We start from the raw sequence: 16,908 nt of genomic DNA on the forward strand, positions 1-16,908 counted from the left end.
TGGAGCTCAATCGTGCAATTCACTGGAAAGAATTCCACGGTCACATTTCTTACATAGGAAGTAAGGGGAAGATGTGCTCCACATCTGTCTACGAACAATAAAATCTTCCAGGCTGCTGCACCCATTTTCCCATTGACACTTGGCAACCAGCTTTTGAAAACTTTTGTCATAATCCACAATTTCTTTGTTGTTGTGTATCTGTCAATCTATAAAACCAGTCTCAAGTCTGTCACATTAAAAATTAAATGTTAGTTTGATTCAGATGCTTGCAACAAAGTGATTTTCTAGTTGCAGCTGTGTTAATAAATGAAGCTTATGCCGGTATTAAAACGTCGTCAAATATTTCGTCAAAGTTCCTTCATAAAGGCTGACGACAACTTAATACTATTCTCTACAGTTCAATTTTACTTCTGACATTGGTGGTGTAGCGTGCTGATGTTGGCAACACCATCTTCTTATAATGCAAATGTTTTGTTATGAAATGTTCATTTTACGAGTATAACTAATTTACTGAGTGGATGAGTGTACATACAAGAATACCATAGAGCTAAAACAAATTTAATTATTTACTTCGTGGTGATATGAATTTCCAGATGCCAGAAGTAAAACTACACTTGGTCCACAATTGCGTGCACTGCAATTGCAGTGTCATGGCATTTGCAAGAGAAGCAGAAGAAAAGGAAACTTACTAGGGTGAAGCCGTTTACTTCACAGCAAAATGCAAAAGATATACAACAAAATTGGCTATGGGAGCTACAAGTCGAGGACGTAAAGTCGCATGAAAATCCCTTTGGGAATGGACGAGAGTAAATTTCAATATGTGCTCAAGAAAGTGGCTCCTCAGAAATGCTACATACACAAAAGACAGATATACCGTAAAACTGTGATTTCTAGCTACTCTAGTTTACAGTACTGGTATATTGCTCCAATGCTGCAGTTCACATTGACGGAAATAATACCAGAAATGTTTGGAGCTATTTATGACACACTGAAGGAAGAATATGTGAAGGCAAATAAATTTAATACTTACTGCAGTAATGAAAAATTTTTATTTCCACAGAAGTTGTAGAATTTCTCCTTTATATTGTCGGGTGTATATTCTGGCCATACTTCATGGCTAATAGCATGCACAATTTTTTTTTTTATGGTTCTCACTTTCTATTATGTTTTTGTATTCAGGATGTTGCAAACTACACAGTGCCTCATCTGCCTCGAATATTTCTATCAATTTCATTATATATGCAATGCACCATGTAAATTTGGGAGTCATATTGATAAAATAGTGTGTCAGACACCTGCAGCGATGCTAGCATCCCAAGCAGTTGATTTCTCCATGCAGTAAACATAAAATGAACACTTCCTTTAATCAAATCTAAGGAGAGGCGATGGATTTGATCAAAGGAAATTTGACCAATGCCTAACTTTGACAAAGTGCCTTATTAAACTATCAAATTTTGTTATAGTCTAATATTGACCTTACCAATCCACTTCCCAGCAATCCACTCTGAAATACTGCATCATAACTTGTGCACACTAGATTTTTGCCGGGATATGGGGAAAAAAAATGTTAGTGAGAAAAACGAATAAATGAAGTTTTACTGTAGTTCTGCTTAGTGTGTTTTGCTGTAGTCATGTTTCTTTCTCCGTTGTTTCACTTGAATTAATACTTGCCTTTCAGTTGTGTATTTGGATATGAGCAAACACTATGCATGTGTTTGCTCATAAGCAGTATTCAGAGATGGAAAATGCTCAGTAAAATAAGTAAAAGTTAGTATTTTTCAGATTGAAACAATTAAAAGGCCAAGTTGGAATATTAACAATATTATGAAATATAACATTTTACTGATTGGTCAGTTTTAGTCTGTATTTTTCAATTTTGGTCTATAAAGTCAGTTTTATACCATGGCCTTTTTTGAAAAAGATTTACATCATGTGGAAAAGGATTTGTATGCAGTAAAGTAACATTTTGTGTAGCAGATGGATTAAAAAATTAGAAAGTACCGTTGAGAAAGCTCTGAGTTATAACTTGGTTAACAACTCTGTGCACCAGTGTTTCTTGAGATCTGTATTGGAAATATTATTCAAGTGATCATTACGATCTTAAACAAATCTCAGTTTAAGCCAGAAATTTTCAGTATCTTGGGACTTCAGTGCTATAGAGGAAGATGCCTACACTCGGAAGCTCAGAGAACAATGTAAAGTGAAAGAGAGTTTTTCACAGCTATATATTTATCTTCTGTCCATCCTGAATGTAGGAGTGTTGGTACTATTACACCCCACAGACCTACACCATCGATTCAGCTTTATTCTGTTAAAGCTGCTTTTAGGCCAGAGTTAACCTGGTGTTTGAGAATGACTGGAGGGAACCTCGCTGTTCAGCCAGCTTGTAAAGATGTGAAACGTACTGTGCAGTGTTTAGCAGAACTTCCAAGAAGAAAGGCAGGATATTAATTATGTGATGCTTTAGCTCCATATTTTAAAAGTACTTTTTAAAAAGTGGATGATATTGGATGAGCACATTTCTCTCTTTGTTTGTATGAAACTGTATGCAGCTTCAAAGAAAGAGTTTCATACTATAGTTGAATACTGATCTGATTCCATACAAATGACTGTGATACGATAACTGCAGACTTTCTTTATTGCTAGAGGCACAACTAGTGATATTTACTGTGAGTTAAATTAAGACTTCAAGAACACCCAAGTTATTGATGATCTTGTAAGAAAGATTGAGGAAAGGCAAACCTACGTTTCTAGCATTTGTAGACTTAGAGAAAGCTTTTGACAATGTTGACTGGAATACTCTCTTTCAAATTCTAAGGGCGTCAGGGATAAAATACAGGGAGCGAAAGGCTATTTACAATTTGTACAGAAACCAGATGGCAGTTATAAGAGTCGAGAGGCATGAAAGGGAAGCAGCGGTTGGGAAGGGAGTGAGACAGGATTGTAGCCTGTCCCCGATGTTACCCAATCTGTATATTGAGCAAGCAGTAAAGCAAACAAAAGAAAATTTCGGACTTGGAATTAAAATCCATGGAGAAGAAATAAAAACTTTGAGGTTCGCCGATGACATTGTAATTCTGTCAGAGACAGCAAAGGACTTGGAAGAGCGCAGTTGAATGGAATGGACAGTGTCTTGAAAGGAGGATATAAGACGAACATCAACAAAAGCAAAACGAGGATAATGGAATGTATTCGAATTAAGTCGGGTGATGCTGAGGGAATTAGATTAGGAAATGAGACACTTAAAGTAGTAAAGGAGTTTTGCTATTTGGGGAGCAAAATAACTGATGATGGTCGAAGTAAAGAGGAAATAAAATGTAGACTGGCAATGGCAAGGAAAGCATTTCTGAAGAAGAGAAATTTGTTAACATTGAGTATAGATTTAAGTGTCAGGAAGTCATTTCTGAAAGTATTTGTATGGAGTGTAGCCATGTATGGAATTGAAACATGGACGATAAATAGTTTGGACAAGAAGAGAATAGAAGCTTTCAAAATGTGGTGCTACAGAAGAATGCTGAAGATTAGATGGGTAGATCACATAACTAATGAGGAAGTATTGAATAGGATTAGGGAGAAGAGAAATTTGTGGCACAACTTGACCAGAAGAAGGGATCAGTTGGTAGGACATGTTCTGAGGCATCAAGGGATCACCAATTTAGTATTGGAGGGCAGTGTGGAGGGTAAAAATCGTAGAGGGAGACCAAGAGATGAATACACTAAGCAGATTCAGAAGGATGTAGGTTGCAGTAGGTAGTGGGATATGAAGAAGCTTGCACAGGATAGAGTAGCATGGAGAGCTGCATCAAACCAGTCTCAGGACTGAAGACCACAACAACAACATATTGATGATAATTTCTATGAACCAATAGTAATATTGAATACCAATAGTGAATCGTTTTATGAATGATTCTTTGGGCCTGTTAGGAAGAACATGTAATGTAAGCATTACCCATAATGCATTCCAGAAATGATTAAAAGACTGGTGAAAATGCTTTGGACATTAACTCATTTCTCTATAATTTTTTTGGTGGCCAAACATCTTGTTGGGAAGATTTTGAAAAAATACAATTACATATGAAACTATTGGGTTATTGATTTATGAAATACATTATCTATAGACGGCTGAAAATAGAACCAGCTGTAGGTAGACTTTTTGGAACACTGGCCAGCTGTTGAAAAATACTTTCTTCAGCTCGTACCCCAGTGCAAAAGCAAGTGTGAAATACGAGAACATTGGTAAGCTTTTAAAATACAAAACTACCAAAGTAGAAATTATACTGCTTGTGCAAGTGCTTATGTGCTGCTCCTTTGAGTCTGAATTTTGTCATTAGTATTACTTGCCATTGAAAAAAATACTTGAGGCTCTAGAAAAAGAGAATAACTCAAGAAACAAATCGGACAAGACACTGGCTGGCCTAAAAGTGTTTAACCACAGTTTTGAGAAGCTGTTTATGGTGTGCAAGTTGTGGACAAGAACATTGTTGTGCCACAGTGTATCTGAATGGGACACCTTAAAGCTAGTTTTTTGTCTCTCTTTGGCTTATGGTGCATAAAGTAGGCTAGTGTGTACCCTGTTTATGTAAAGCTCTTTGTCTGTTGATGCTAAAAATGACAACTTTGTGTTGCTACCAAAAAAAATGTGGAGATGGGTGTACCCTTCAGATCTTGGGCACATAACTTCTCGGAAATTATATTACTTAAAACCTAAAAATGTAGTATCTATTTTTGGCATAAATTATAAAGTGTTGCAGTACTCACGAATATTACTGTATTTGCTGTCTGTTTTGTTATGTTGATGTAATACTCCTTGTGTCTTTATTGTATGTTCATCATTATAATTTGTTGCTTTCTTTTCTTTTTCTGAGGCTTGTGCTGTTGAAAATGAAGGTGCAGATGATCCTACAGAGGAGATGGTGACCTTCTTGTACAAGTTTGTGAAAGGTGTGTGTCCAAAGTCATACGGTTTTAATGCAGCAAAATTGGGAGGAATTTCTACTGACATCATTAGAGTTGCTTTCAAAAAGGCAGAGGAATTAGGATGCAGGGCTGAGAAGAGAAAATTATGTAAGAAGATATTTTCAACTACACTAGATGAGAAAAATTGTATGAACCTCCTGCAGACTCTTGCTCATTAAAGACAGATGATGTAATGTGTAATGAGCCTCTTGTGTTTCGGTTTATTTCCTCTCTTTGTTTTCTGATTGCGTGACAAGGTAACAGAAGAATTTAATGTTAATGTCAGTGTGGCCCACACTGCTGCTTTCATTTGCCCTTTGGAGTATAAGGTCACTAAAATATTTATGTGAGAGGTGTAAGTGCCTGGACTGCCTTTCTCATTTTATTCTTAGTGAACTGGTGTTACTGTGCAGAGTACAAACTGAGCTGCCACTGGTAATACTCTTTCCAAAGATTGGAAATTTGTTATCTATCAACATTCCATGAAAAGAAATGAAACACTCTAAAACTTAGAAATTGATAGATTTAACAACAGACATTAGTTTCCAAGTTCTTTTTTATAAGACTCCTCAAAATATATACTTGCAGTTTTCACTATGGCAAAGTTACTTGGAGTTCGGGAACAACATGGAAGATGGTATTGGAACCCATGATCGACAAACTGTCACATTGTTTCAAAGTAAAGAACAACCAATTAATAAATTCCACTTTGTTAAATGTTTATTCTCATAGTTACAATACGAAGTCATGTTCGTTTATTTTGCTTTGCAGCAATAGGATGTTTGGGTTCCATAATAATATTCCCTAATATTCTATCATTTTTTTATGATTTGTAGATCAATATGATTTCATCCTAACTACCAATACAACTGAGACTGCTAAAGCAGTATACATCACAGACAGTGAGGAAAGCCATGTATAAAGACATTATACATACATGCAAAAAGTCCCATTTTGTAGAAGTACAAGAGGCCTGCAGAAACGAAAAGTGGGTCCATGCAGCCTCAGAAAAATGATTCTGTTACTTATTCCAAAATTTTGAAGATTTGTGTTTTGTTTGTAAAGTTGCCTGCACAGAATTTCATTAACTTTTTTAAATTATTATAGTACCATTTTCCACATTTATTACAACCAGCAAATTTTTCTCACACAAAATGTTTTTTAGTGAATGCTCAATAGTTCCTATTAGATAAAAGTGCCCATTACAGCCAGTTAAGTCGCAGAATTTCGTTAATTAAACGGTTGTGTACTCTTTTATGTAAATTAACCTCAGTTTTATGTCATGTTAATGTACTTACTTTTGTATCATCACAAGAAAGTATTTTAGTTTATTTTCATTTTTCATAATATTTAAAAATAAAGTACAAATGAATTGTGATTCCTAAATGTTGTTGTTACAAAAATGTTTCTTTTGCTTTTGCATATTCATTTCTGTTAGAACATTGTAGCATTGAGAAGCTAGTTTTGTAAGTTTTTTCTGTTTTATTTCAGTTTCTTTTGTATGTTAAAAATAAAATCATTATGTGTCTCTGCTAGTTTTATTTACATGAATGACAGGTAAGTTCTCCTTGAATAGTTGAAAATAATTCAGATATATTCACACAATGACCAAGAAGAGTGATGAATGAATTTTGTGGTATCTGGGGTAGAGGACCAAAAAAAATGCAACTCTCTCAAGGACGTATAATAGCAGTGTATTATTTGTGGTTTTATCACCTGGCAATAACAATTTTATATTTCACATAATGCGATGCTGTGATGAAATTGAATGCCTACGTAAGTATTTTACCGGTGTCAAGACAATTGCATCAGTACACAGTGTACCCCTCTCAAGCAGCAACGAAGGCACGTTATCTTGCCTGAAAAGGATTGTAAAGGAATCAAATGGCATCCTGCAATAGATTGTCCTGAGCATCTCGCAACTTTTGGTGTAATTCGGCAACTGTTCTTGCAAGTCTTGTAAGAATGAGTAAGTTCCTTCATCGCGTCTCACACGAGTTCGACTGGTGAAAGATCGGGTGATCTAGCTGGCCAGGGCAAGTGTGCATCGTGAAGAGCATATTGCATTGAAGCAGCCATATGTGGGTTTCACTGTCCTGCTGAAAAAATGCATCACCTACTCATAGAAGAAATGGTGATAGCCCAGAAATGACAGTCTACGCAATATGTTGACCATTGGTTACTTTACCATGCAGAAACCTGGGGTAGGGCTGTGTGTTGCGGGTGAATGCACTATGGCACAAGCAGCTTACCAGATCTGTGCCAAACTTGTGTATTTCTAGCACTCGAGTACAGACGGAACCTACTCTCATCACAGGACAGAACAGCGCCATTACACTCCCCAGCCACTTTAGTGGGAATGTTCCACAGACAACTGTTGAAAGCAATGACACCACCCATATGTAGTGCCCAACAGCAATGCAACTTATTTCAAATGGCTGAAGCTGCTTGATGTTTGTACATATTTGTGAGTGGGACTCTGTTTTATGTTAGAATGAACGTTGCAAACACTAATTCTGCAGGCAGCAACAGTGTGAGTTTACAGGTGAACAAAATATGGTGTGCACAGTCAAGACCCCCTTAGAACCATAATTCACTACAATGTTTACCAGCTCAAAAATAGTAATCATGTGTCATCTAACACATCAACAAATGTACTTACGAGTGCCAATAATACATGATTTGTAGCACTAGATTACTTGAAAATATGTTGTTTCACTAAGAACATTACATAACATGCTAACGATTTATTCGGTTTAGATAATGAATTATGTGCAATAATCACTGACAATGAACTTCACCTTATGTAAATACAGGGAATTCACTACGTTTTATACAATTAATAATACTGATTACACTTTTTCTATGCTTTCTATCAGCTGACTGACATAGAACTTTATGTACTGAATGCTAAACATGATTTGACATAGATGTATATTGTTTGAATGACTCACAACCAACTGAATGTGGGTTTGTGCAAGACTCCTAATTAATGACTCACTCAGGTCAAGTATTATGAAACGTTATAATATGAAGTTGTAGATTTAGATATTAACATAAAAGGTGGGAAATATAAAAGTGTATATATAAAAATTAGACTGAGAAGTTAGCCTGATTGACAGTTAGCACACTGGCCTGAAATGGGCATAAATGATGGTTCTGTTTTGTGGGGCAGATGTTTTAGTGTGTGCTGGTATTTTCAATGCCTGCCAAGATTTTTAGGAAGTTAAATTTTGTAATTGAAATAATTCATAAACTAATATGTTGTTCAAGGAAAACTACACATTTTTCGAACCAGAAAAATTAGAGATATAGACAGTAATGGATTCAGAGGATGCAAATATATGGATTACATCATTCCTAAGCAACAAACAAGCTGTTGAATTCAGTAACTAAAATTCAATCTGGAAGTAAAGAAGTCAAGCAAAGGATCAGTATTTGGATCTCTGCTATTCCTTCTGCACATCAGTGACTTGAGTTTGAATGTAGATGCTCACAGAACCATTTTGCTGTCAGATGACACAACTATTTCTTAAAAGGAAGACCGCACCAGCTGCACAGAAAACTGTGAACTGTGGCTGCTGAGCAACTCGGCAGTTAGACTGAGTAAGTGTCAGTGATGTGTTAAGTAAGTGTGGCAGGGGATACTGAATGTGCTAGAATAATTCTGGACGAGTTACACTTTCAACAGTTCATTAAAATAACACTAATTCAAAATTTTACACTTGACCACAAAAAAAAGCCTCTTATCATAATGTTAACAACTACAGAAATGAAGATCGAAAAATGACAATGCAGCTAATTGTAGTCAAACCTCAAGGCATGTGCACCCATACCAAATTGATTCACTAGATAATTCTGATCACATACTTTTCAGTTACATACGCAAATGTTTGTCAGGATATATGTTGGTGGTTGTGGTGGTGGTAGCAGTGGTGGCGATCTTCAGTCCAAAGACAGGTTTGATGCAGCTCTCCATGCTACTGTATCCTGTGCAAGCCTATTAGTCTCTGAATGACTACTCCAACCCATATCCCTCCTAATCTGTTATCTGTATTCATATCCTGGTCTCCCTGTACAATTTTTACCCACCCCCACACCTCTCTCCAATACTAAATTCATCATCCACAGATGTCTCAGAATGTCCTGCTGACTGATCGCTTCTTTTAGTCAAGTTGTGCCACAAATTTCTTGTCTCCCCAGTTCTGTTCAGTACCACTTTCAAAAGCTTCTATGCTCTGTTTAAACCATTCATCATACATCCAGAAAAGGCTTCTTAACATTTAAATCCACATTTGATGTTAACAAATTTCTCTTCTTCGGAAATATTTTTCTTGCCATTGCCAGTCTACATTTAACATCGTCTTTACTTTGGATACCATCACTTTATCTCCCTAATCTAATTCCTCAGCACCACCGATTTCATTCAACGACTTCCCATTAACCTTGTCTTGCTCTTGTCGTTGTTGTTGTTGTTGCCCTTCTTCTTCTTCAGTAGCACTACAGCCTTTGGTGAGCCGTGACTACTTCAACACTTTTCCTTCTCATTTCTCAATTGTTTGCTGCTCTTTTTCCACCCGCATACTGCCATACTGGTGACATCCACTGCTACGTCAATCCATCTTCTTCTAGGTATCCCTTTTTGCATAGCTGAATGGATCACACCCTTCATCGTTTTATTTCGAACTCTACACTCTCCCCTTCTCTCTATGTATCCTACCCATTGTATTCACTGTGATCTCGCAGCACTTTTTGAAGTTACTTGTTTGGAATGTGGCCATGTATGGAAGTGAAACATGGATGATAAATAGTTCAAACTAGAAGCTTTAGAAATGTGGTGCTACAGAAGAATGTTTAAGATTAGATGGGTGGATCACTTAACTAATGAGGTGGTACTGAACAGAATTGGGGAGACAAGAAATTTGTGGCACAACTTGACTAAAAGAAGAAATGATATTCATCTTACATTCTACTTTCAAGACACTGTTCAACTGCTCGTCCAAGTCTACTGCTGTCTCTGACAGAATTACTATGTCATCGGCAAACCTCAAGTTTTTATTTCTTCTCCCTGAGCATTAACTCGTATATGAAATTTTTCTTTGGTTTCCTTTACTGCTTGTGCAATACAGAGACTGAAGAACATTAGGGATAGGCTTACAATCCTACCTCACTCCCTTGTCAATCACTACTTCCCTTTCATGCCCCTCGACTCTTGTAACTGCCATCTGGTTTTTATACAATTTGTAAACAGCCTTTCAGTTTACTCCCACTATCTTCAAAATTTCAAGGAGAAATTGTCAAAAGCTTTCTCTAACTCTGCAAATGCTATGATTGTAAGTTTGGCTTTCTTCTAAGCTAAGTCGTAGGGTCAGTATTGCCTCACGTGTTCCTACATTTCTCCGGAATCCAAATTGGTATTCCCTGAGATTGGCTTTTACCAGTTTTCACATTCTGTAAAGAATTTGTGTTAATATTGTACAGTCATAACTTATTGTATTTATGTGATGGTAAGACGGTTTTTTTCCCCAAAATTGTCATTCTGTAAATATTCTCATTTATTTTGGAATTCTGATAAGTGTAAAGCGTAATTATTGTGAAGTAAATGTTAGGTGGTTGTATGGATTGAGAGCTATTGGCAAAGGACACACTGCAGCAGAAACAATGTGTACTGTGATGAATATGCCATGCCCACTTTGTAAAATCAACAAGTATGAAGGATTTATTGAAGCTGCTGTGGAATCTGCTGCATTTGAGTCAATGAAGGATGCTGCAAATGAAGCTGTTGAAATAAATGATAGTATGACTGAAATACCAATAGCTTTTGATGGCACCTGGCAGAAGTGCGGCTACAGTTCTAAGAATTCTGTTTCTACAGTAACCAGTAATAGATTACTAGATTTTAACCAACCAATGTTATAAGTTTAAATCAGGGAATGAAGAAGGGCATATCTGTGACAGAAATTATGAAGGAACAAGTGGTGGTATGGAAGCCTCTGCAGCTATTAAAATTTTTAGCCAGTCTGTGAACGAAAGGGGGAGTGTGTTACACTAAGCTCTTAGGTGCTCAGCCTTATGGTGACAAGATTATCACAAAACTGAAATGTGTTGGTCATGTCCAGAAGAGGATGGGCACCAGGTCGAAGAAGTTGAAACAAGTTTGAGAGACAAGAAACTTTCTGATGGTAAAACCATGAGAAGTAGGCTGACAGACAAAATGATTGATGGACTACAGCAGTATTATGGGATGACCATTAGAAATAATACTGTGGATTTGTTGAAAATGAAGCTGGCATTATGGGCTGTCGTCTTCCACAGACTGTCAACTGATGAAAAGCCAGTACACCAATTTTCCCCTCATGTACCTGATTCATGGCGCAATTACTGCAATGCCGAGTACTCAAACATTTCATACAGCCATAAACATTCCATCCCAGCAGCAGCTATGAATATCATAAAACATATTTATAAAGACCTGGCAAATCCTGAATTACTGAAGTGTGTGCGTGGTCAGACTCGAAATCCAAATAATCTTATATGGAGTCGCTTACCAAAAACAGTTTTGTTGGAATGAAGACACTAAAGTGGGGGTCGGTGATGCTTTTATTGGTGGCAACATTGGTAGAGTGAGTGCTACAGCATATAGGAATTAATCCTGGAGCAAACTGCATCAGATAACTTGAACAGATGAACATTGTTTGCATAGATAAGGCAAAGTATGCAGCACAGTTGGCCACTAAGGAGTCCAGAAAGAAGAAAAAGCTTGAAAAAGATCAAAAAGATAATATACAGTATGGTGAAGGGTGCTTCTGAGTGACTAAAAATAAAAAAATTAAGCATATATTGAGTTACAGTCTTCTAAAACTTTAGAAGCCATTCCTGAAAATTTATTTTTTCTGTTGCATTTTTCCATAAATCTCAGAAACTACTTCAAGTAGAGTATTTAAATTTTCAGGGAGTACTAACATATATATCCTGAGTCTGCAGAACTAAAAGAACAACATAATGTTATGTATAATTAAAATTATTTAGGATAATGCACACAAAATTGTAACCGTGAAATTAAACAATTTATTTCCAAAAGCAGTGGCTGAACTGCAATTATTGTAGTTCAGTAGACTAAGAATCCAAGTTTTAATGTACTGTAAAAGTTCCATGTCAGTGGTTCTTGAAATACAGGAAGTCATTAAATTTAACATTGTTGGGATAGGGCATCCCAACTCCCCTTAACTCTGGATTTACAAGATCATGCAAATAGTCAGTGTCCTTCTCTATATACTATGTCCATACAAGCAATGGATATGGATCACTAATAACTGCTATCGTAGTGCTCTCCTAGTGTTTTGTCTTCTGTCGTGGTCTGATAGAGCCGGTGTAGCACTGTGCGGCCTAGGCTGGCAGGAGCAGCCCTTATCTCCCATTTAGGATTGGACAGACGTAACTACATTTTTGCCACTTTTGAGTTGTTAGTACCATAAGGTACACGAAATCAAGACCTAAGTTATGATCAAACAAGCGTAACTCTATCTTATGTGGTTTCCGTTTTAACTGTCAACGTATCTACATTTTACGAAAAGTAAGAATCAGACAGACGGGAGAGCTGATCCATCTTTAGAGCACTGGATGCAGTGTTAATTTGTGAAACGGAACAGCTCTTACGTTTCTCTGATCCTAAAACATTGTTTTCAGTAGTGAATGGGTTTACAAGCAAGTAGGACTGCTGTGGAATCCAGAGGAAGAAGTATGATTCAAATGTGCCTCGAGAAGGAACAGAATTTAATGGAATCTTGTAAGTATTAGAAACTGTTTCTTAATGTATATATTTCGGTAGTAAGTACTGTAATAATAATAATAATTATTATTATTATTACAGCTGCTGTCATCATTATTATTGATAATATTCATAGCGAGGAAGAAATCACGGAGATGGTCATGACATTCACTGGTTCAGATACAGATGATGATCCTTCCTATGAACTGGACAATACTACAGATTCTAGTGAGTAGCCAAACAATTACTATACACTATAGTAGTTCCAATTAATTTTCTTTTCCTGTCCTCTGAAAACCTGTCATGTTATTGCTAGAGTACTGAACATGGAATGTCCCTTGTAAAGAATGTCACAAACAGTGCTGAGGATGCAACTAGTGCACAAGTAAATCACCACCATCAGGAAGGAGAAATTGCAGATAACAATGCTGGTGCTGGAATAGTAACAAAACAAGAAAATGAAAAAGGGTAGCGGCGAAAGAGGAACGGAAAAGAAATCAAAGAAAAATCAATCAACAGCACAGTAGGACATATATATCTACAAAGAATTCCGAAGTTCCTGCAAGAAATGTGAAGCCAAAAGATTGCTCTAATGTCCACGACAGTGCTCCAGTAAGTTTACTGAGCAAGACAGACAAAATATCCATAGAGTCTACTGGGATCTTGCGTCAGTTGAGCTACAAAGGCAGTACCGAAATAAGTTAGTGGAAGAAGAAGAGAAACGAAGTGTGAGGACAAAATCGGATAACTCATGAAGGAAGAGGACCAAGAAATTCTATCTAATAAAGAGATCTGATAAGATTCAAGTGTGTATCTATTTTCTTCTCAAGACATTTCTGAAACCTTTGTTAGAAATACTATTAAAAAAAGAAATGAACAGCATGTAATTGAGAAGGAGCTAAGAGGATGTCATGAGCCAGGTATATAGAGATCCGAAGAAAGTAAAGAGGCTATAAGGAAACACAGTAAGAGTTTTCCTACACTTCCTTCTCATTACAAGAGGAAGGAGTCTATAGCAGATTATTTATCTGCTGATATGAGTATTAAGATAATGTATGAAATATCAGTAACAACGCTATGAGGAAGGAAAGATGTCGAGAAATTATGTCTGTATACCGAGATATTCACAAAGGAATTTAATCTGAAATTCCACAGACCACGAAAAGATATGTGTGATAAATGTTTAAAGTTTTCACACCTTTTGACTGAGGAAAAGGAAGACAAAGATTTTAAAAGGGATCCGGAAGAGCTTCTGAAAGGAAAGAAATGGCACAGGAATTTAAGAAGATTAAGAAAGAAAGTGCAAGAAAAGGCGAATCTTTGCTAGCTGAATTTGACTTACAAGCTGTGCTTTACTGCCCTAAAGTGAATGCAAAGGCAGTATTCTATAATAGAAGGCTCTTGGTGTACAATCACAGTTCTTAGTATAGGAGACAACAAAACCGATTGCTACATGTGGGACGAGACAACGGCAAAAAGGGGATCCATAGAGGTAGCTTCATATTTGTGGTATTTTTTGAAAAATGAAACACAAGGAAAACCGATAACCTTGAATTCTGATACATGTGGGGGCCAGAACAAGAATGCCAACATGAGCACTGTGTGTTTGCATGCAGTGAATACATTGAACAATCCAACTATCGACCAATGATTTTTTGAGCCTGGACATTCACAAATGAAAGTAGACTAAGTGCATGCTAGCATCGAAAGAAAAACTAAACATGTGGATGTTTCCGATCCCATTTACAAGTGTAAGAATGATATCCAACAAGTACAGAGTGACAGAAATGGACAACACTCAAATTTTAGATTTCAACGAGCTTCAGAAGAAAGTAATTCAGAATAGGAAATCTGCTGAGAATGGAGAAACTGTAAAATGGCTTAAGATTGTTTGGATGCAATGTGGGAAAGATCAGCCTGACATGATGTTTTTCAAGTATTCCTACGATGATCATGACTTTCAAGTTTTGCATTCCAAGAAAAGGCCTGGCCTACGAAAGTCTTCGAATTCATGACTTAGCATATGAGAGCCCTCTCTGCATACGTAAAGAAAAGAAAAAAAAGATCTTATAGATTTATGCAGTGATACCTCCTGGGTATCACACTTTATATCAAGGACTCGATGCTGCTAACGATTTAGAAAATGGGGAAAACGTGGAAGAATCACAGGAATAGACTCCATGTTCATTTTCTGGTTTTATCTCCTTTATTATTGTTGCTAGTTCATCACCTTAGTTATTTCATTTAAACAACTAATTTTGGCTCGTTTAAATGTCTGTGTTTTTTTTTTATTTATTTAAACAGTAATCCATAAACAGGTATGAGGGCGCACTGTGTTTCGTTAAAATGATTTTTCTTATGTTTGTTAACAAGAATATTATTTCTGTTACCTGCAAATTTTTCATTGTAATTCAGTGATACTGCAGACAAATAATGCAAAGTGAAAATAATAATGGCTTTTATGTATTCTCCGTCATAGACTGGTAATAAACGTTCTGGAAAACAGTTCTCTTGCTTTTAGTACTCATTGAAAGCAATGACGCACACTCCCATAGCTTGTTCCGTGTAATCTGTATTTATGAATACATTAATAACACAACTGCAGTAATCTTTAATATGATAATATCGCTTAAAGCTGCATATCATTTGTTTGACGTTCCTATCTTATACAACGGCAGTCATTAAGTTTAGGACCAGACAAACGTAACTACGTGCATAATTTTATTAAATATTTAATTAGTGTCCATCGAGTAGCTAAAATATGCAACACTTAGTAGAAAACCACAGTCAATGAAGTATACTTTTTATTTACCATAGAAAGGTTTATGAAAAACGATTAGAAAGTACTCAGTTATTTTGGACAAAACCTTTAATCGAATCATCTCAAAACACTGTTTTGTAGTTACGTTTCTTTGGTCCTAAATGGGCGTTATGTTGTCTTCTGGTAGAAGCCGCTCATGTCGTGGTGAGGTCCTAGCCAGCGTGCTATTGGCTGACGTCGCCTCACAGCATAGTCTTGCTCTTGCGTTCTTCATCTTCGTGCCGGCACTTTTCGTGACGCCGGAACATACTTAACCATCTTTTTTCAAGAAAAATGCAAGTCCTCTAGTTTCTAATTACATATCGCACGCAAAATTCTGATTTTCATTGTAAGAATAAATTCGTAAGTATCAAATTTTATAAAAGATTGCAGAAGTTAAGAAAACCACAGTCAAATTATTTCGGAGAAAAATGAAAAATCTAATACTCTTTTTTGATATGCACATAGTTTTATAGGACAGATGTGATCTCTCACGAGCCAGAGCAATTAGCATTGTATAAACATGCAAAACAGTAATTTTAACGGCGTCGAGCACACTGTACAAATGCTGCATTTTTACAGTTGTCACCGTACCACTGCTGTCTGAACACAGTAAACTGGAGACTCTAGATTAGTTAAGGGATTTGTCGCGAGAAATAACACGACAGTTAAGCTGCCAAACGTACTGGAACTAATGCACGAAGTTTTGTAACACATCACTGCCGAACGATGGCGAATGCAGAACAGTGCGTCATAAAAGAGGAGGAGGAAATGTGGACTCTTTTTGTGGCTTGGGATTCTGTTGTTGATCGCCTTGGTATCAGCGTAGCAGTACTGAAATATTTTCTTTAGAGTCCGTTATTAAACGAGTTAAGATCTAAGTCCTTCAGTGGTTTCAATATATAACAACATGGGAAACTAGGAGTGCGCATAAATAGCGCTTATAGAAACTGTGACTGTACACGATTCTTGAAATAAAAATTAAGTTGCTCAAGTATGATTAAGAGAAACTTTGATTGCTGTCAATACATCAAAATGTCAAAGTTTCATTTACAGTGACATAGTAATTAGATATCTAATAAGTAAGTTGGACCTACTTCCAAGACCGGAACAACACCAGTGTATGAGAGCTTTGGCTGCTGACCAATCATCACGTTTGTATTTGTTTGCATCTGTTTTATTCTTATGATGAACAGAGTATACAATAGTCTACTGCTCCGCTTAAAATATGACAATTTAATGAATCACAGGAGAAAATAGAATTAATTAAATTCTGTTATCTTACAAATTTGTTGTGTTCGAACAGGTTTGCTATATAAGTTCTCATAGATGGTATGGATACTATAATTACACAAATATTAATTTTGGTTTTTAAATAAATGTG

General features: G+C 36.4%; 1 protein-coding gene across 1 annotated transcript in view; it reads left to right on the forward strand.

Moving 5' to 3' along the window:
- Positions 1 to 6,484, forward strand: part of LOC126278261 (DNA mismatch repair protein Msh6) — a 321,536-nt gene extending 315,052 nt beyond the window's left edge. Inside the window, exon 27 of the mRNA XM_049978261.1 lies at positions 4,866 to 6,484. Coding sequence (XP_049834218.1) covers positions 4,866 to 5,135 — 270 coding nt within the window. The 3' untranslated portion in view covers positions 5,136 to 6,484. The remainder of the gene's footprint in view (positions 1 to 4,865) is intronic.
- Positions 6,485 to 16,908: the final 10,424 nt, after the last annotated feature.

Source organism: Schistocerca gregaria, chromosome 6 (genome assembly GCF_023897955.1).
Source record: "Schistocerca gregaria isolate iqSchGreg1 chromosome 6, iqSchGreg1.2, whole genome shotgun sequence".
Classification (NCBI taxonomy): domain Eukaryota; kingdom Metazoa; phylum Arthropoda; class Insecta; order Orthoptera; family Acrididae; genus Schistocerca; species Schistocerca gregaria.